The sequence below is a fragment of the Penaeus japonicus genome, unplaced genomic scaffold (genome assembly GCF_977035675.1).
Source record: "Penaeus japonicus unplaced genomic scaffold, GWHDUDI00000001_assembly GWHDUDI00000040, whole genome shotgun sequence".
Taxonomy (NCBI): Eukaryota; Metazoa; Arthropoda; class Malacostraca; order Decapoda; family Penaeidae; genus Penaeus; species Penaeus japonicus.
Genome location: NW_028234442.1, coordinates 16,804,027 through 16,806,526, shown reverse-complemented (window position 1 = coordinate 16,806,526; position 2,500 = coordinate 16,804,027). Strand labels below are relative to the sequence as shown.

Below are 2,500 nucleotides of genomic sequence, written 5' to 3'. Positions count from 1 at the left end.
TATTGTCTTTCGGACGGTATTTGTCGTTTTTCTCGGCTGATTGCTCGCAAGTACGTCATAACATATTCCACTGATTGAGTCCTCGAAGCAGCACTAGGAAAGAAGGAAGCGTTGCCTTAGAAACCATGAAATCCCGAAGGATGAGCGAACGCCAGAGGCGGACCGGGCGAAGGTGCCAGCCAACTGCCGAAGAGCCGCCAAGGGCCGAATACGAGGAGATACCGTGCCACCTGTACTCAGCAGCAAGCAGTTGGGGCGCGGTAGCCCGTGGGTGTGGTGACTCTCGCTCTCCTTCTCTATAAACGACAAGATGGCCGGTGACGAAGGTAGGCATCCGCTCCTACAACCTACTCCTCCTCTTCAAGTCGCAAACTCCGCTGATTCCTGCGAACTCCGCCAGTGTGTCTCATTCCCATCTCAGTGGTTCACTTGTTTGCATTTTCCCGTTCCTCTTTCTTTGCTTTTTTTATTATTTCTTACTGAACGCTGACGCCTACTCGATCAGAGACGCTGCTTGTCTCCGTTAGGACTAACCGCGACCGACCGAATCCTCCAGAAGCATCCCCCATCTCAGGTCCTGCCGAGGGAAAAGAGTCCTCGGTGTACCTCGCTCAGTTAGAGTTCCCTAGAGCCCCGAAAGCCCGGAGAAGCGAAGGATTTCCCGCGAAGATGGGGTTCCTTCAGAGCCCTTCAGTGATCCCTAAGTGTCTGAGAGGGTCAATCAGTGTCCTGTGTTCATTCCGTGTGCGCCGTTTGATAGCAGTGTCATGTGTCATTCAGAACAAGGTTTCTTTATTTTTTCTATAAATTTTAGAAAGAAAAATAAAAAATCCAGAGTAAACAGAAGTGGAAACGTAATTCCAGTGAATATTCTTCAGATTATGTGTACAGTAATGTAATCCATGCTTCAAATGCTTGCAATAATGACTTTATTTCCCAGTCTGCTAATCTTCTTTCATCATACGTTCAAGCTCCTATCTCTGTCTTTGCATATGACGATAATACAATAACCAGAGGCGCGATTTTCATAGAGAGAAAACGACCCGTTCTTGTCATCACAACGCAATCGGAATCATCACCAATTAGAACCATTATCTGCATAAGGGTTTCACTTCATCCAAAACTCATTTGCATATCCATAACGGCTATCTAATTGCTTTTTCTGCCTAATCATTTTAACTCTTCTTATTTCAGCTGTTTTTTTATATGATTTCAATATTATTTTTGACATATGAAGTTTGTTTGCCCTATTGTAATGTTTTCAGTGTATATTATGTGTGTTAATCATACAGGTGACTTATTGGGTGTTTGTGAATTAAATTACCTGTAGATTACTTCAGAACAATTGATGAAGTCATAAAAAGTGAACAAAGGTACCATTGAACATGTGGCTCTTGACTCTATACGTGCACTGTCTGTTTATATGAAAAGAAATTTTACTTTCTTAAAAGAAAAGTAATTATTAGTGATAGGACTAGTTTGTTGTTAGTTCCTTTCTAATGTCCATATTGCGAATGAGTTAGTTTACATGATTAAAATCGTTTATTAGAAAAAAAACACCAAGTATTGCAGTGTGCTACAGTTCCTCGGAAAAAGAAACACGTAGTTGGATGGACATACTTTGATTACTCAAAATACGAACATCACTCAATCTTCAAAGTAAATGTGGAACGTCACAGATCAATCTACATAAATGGAACTGAATGGCCATTTTTTTTTATAGAATATATCTAGATGTTCAAAGAAAAGCCATGCAACCCCCTCAAAATGTGCAAAATCTGCTACATTGACCGAGGTCTGTCACAGGCTAAAAATAGACCCAAGTTGACCACGTGACCACGAGGTCTTCCCGGTTCTCTTTAGGTGGAACCGTTCGATATCTGATACAACGTCACTATATCTTATAAATAAATATAATAGATTCCATAATGAAAACGGTATATTTAATTTTACTCTGAATGCGAATCGTACTTAGTGGGGTTTTATTTAGAAAATAACGTAACGGAAGGTTATACCAAAGTTTAATTTTTTTTTCAAGAATAGCTTTACAATAGAATAATTATTAAGAACATCTTCATTCATGGAAGTTATAAACAGAAGGTAATTGTCCGAGACGCCATCTGAAAACACAGTGCCTGGCATAAGACGTACCTAAAGGAGGGAAAGAGATATAATCGAGAGAGCAGAAGTAGGAAGAAGTGCGTGGAAGGGGGGGAGGAGGGAGAGAGGGGAGAGAGGGAGAGCTAAAATAAGGCCGGAGAATAATCGCGAGAGAGGGAGGCCACAGAGGGGAATGGCAGGTTGACAACTGTTACCATAAAAGTGCCTGCCTTGGTTAGGGTTACAGGGGGGAAGGGGGGTAGGGGGGGTGGGAGACTTAGCGACGGGGGGGGGAGGGGGGAGTTAGATACCGGGCCACCATTCCGTAACCATTTTAGACCTAAGAGATGGCACCTTGTTCAGTTTTTGGACTTTGAACTTTTTTTTTTTTTTTGAAACG

At 42.0% G+C, this 2,500-nt stretch overlaps 1 protein-coding gene across 1 annotated transcript in view; it reads left to right on the top strand.

The window, feature by feature from the left end:
• The first annotated feature begins 189 nt into the window (after positions 1-189).
• LOC122250555 (uncharacterized) overlaps positions 190-2,500 on the top strand; it is a 7,270-nt gene continuing 4,959 nt past the window's right edge. The window contains exon 1 of the mRNA XM_043012042.2: positions 190-326. Coding sequence (XP_042867976.1) covers positions 311-326 — 16 coding nt within the window. The 5' untranslated portion in view covers positions 190-310. The remainder of the gene's footprint in view (positions 327-2,500) is intronic.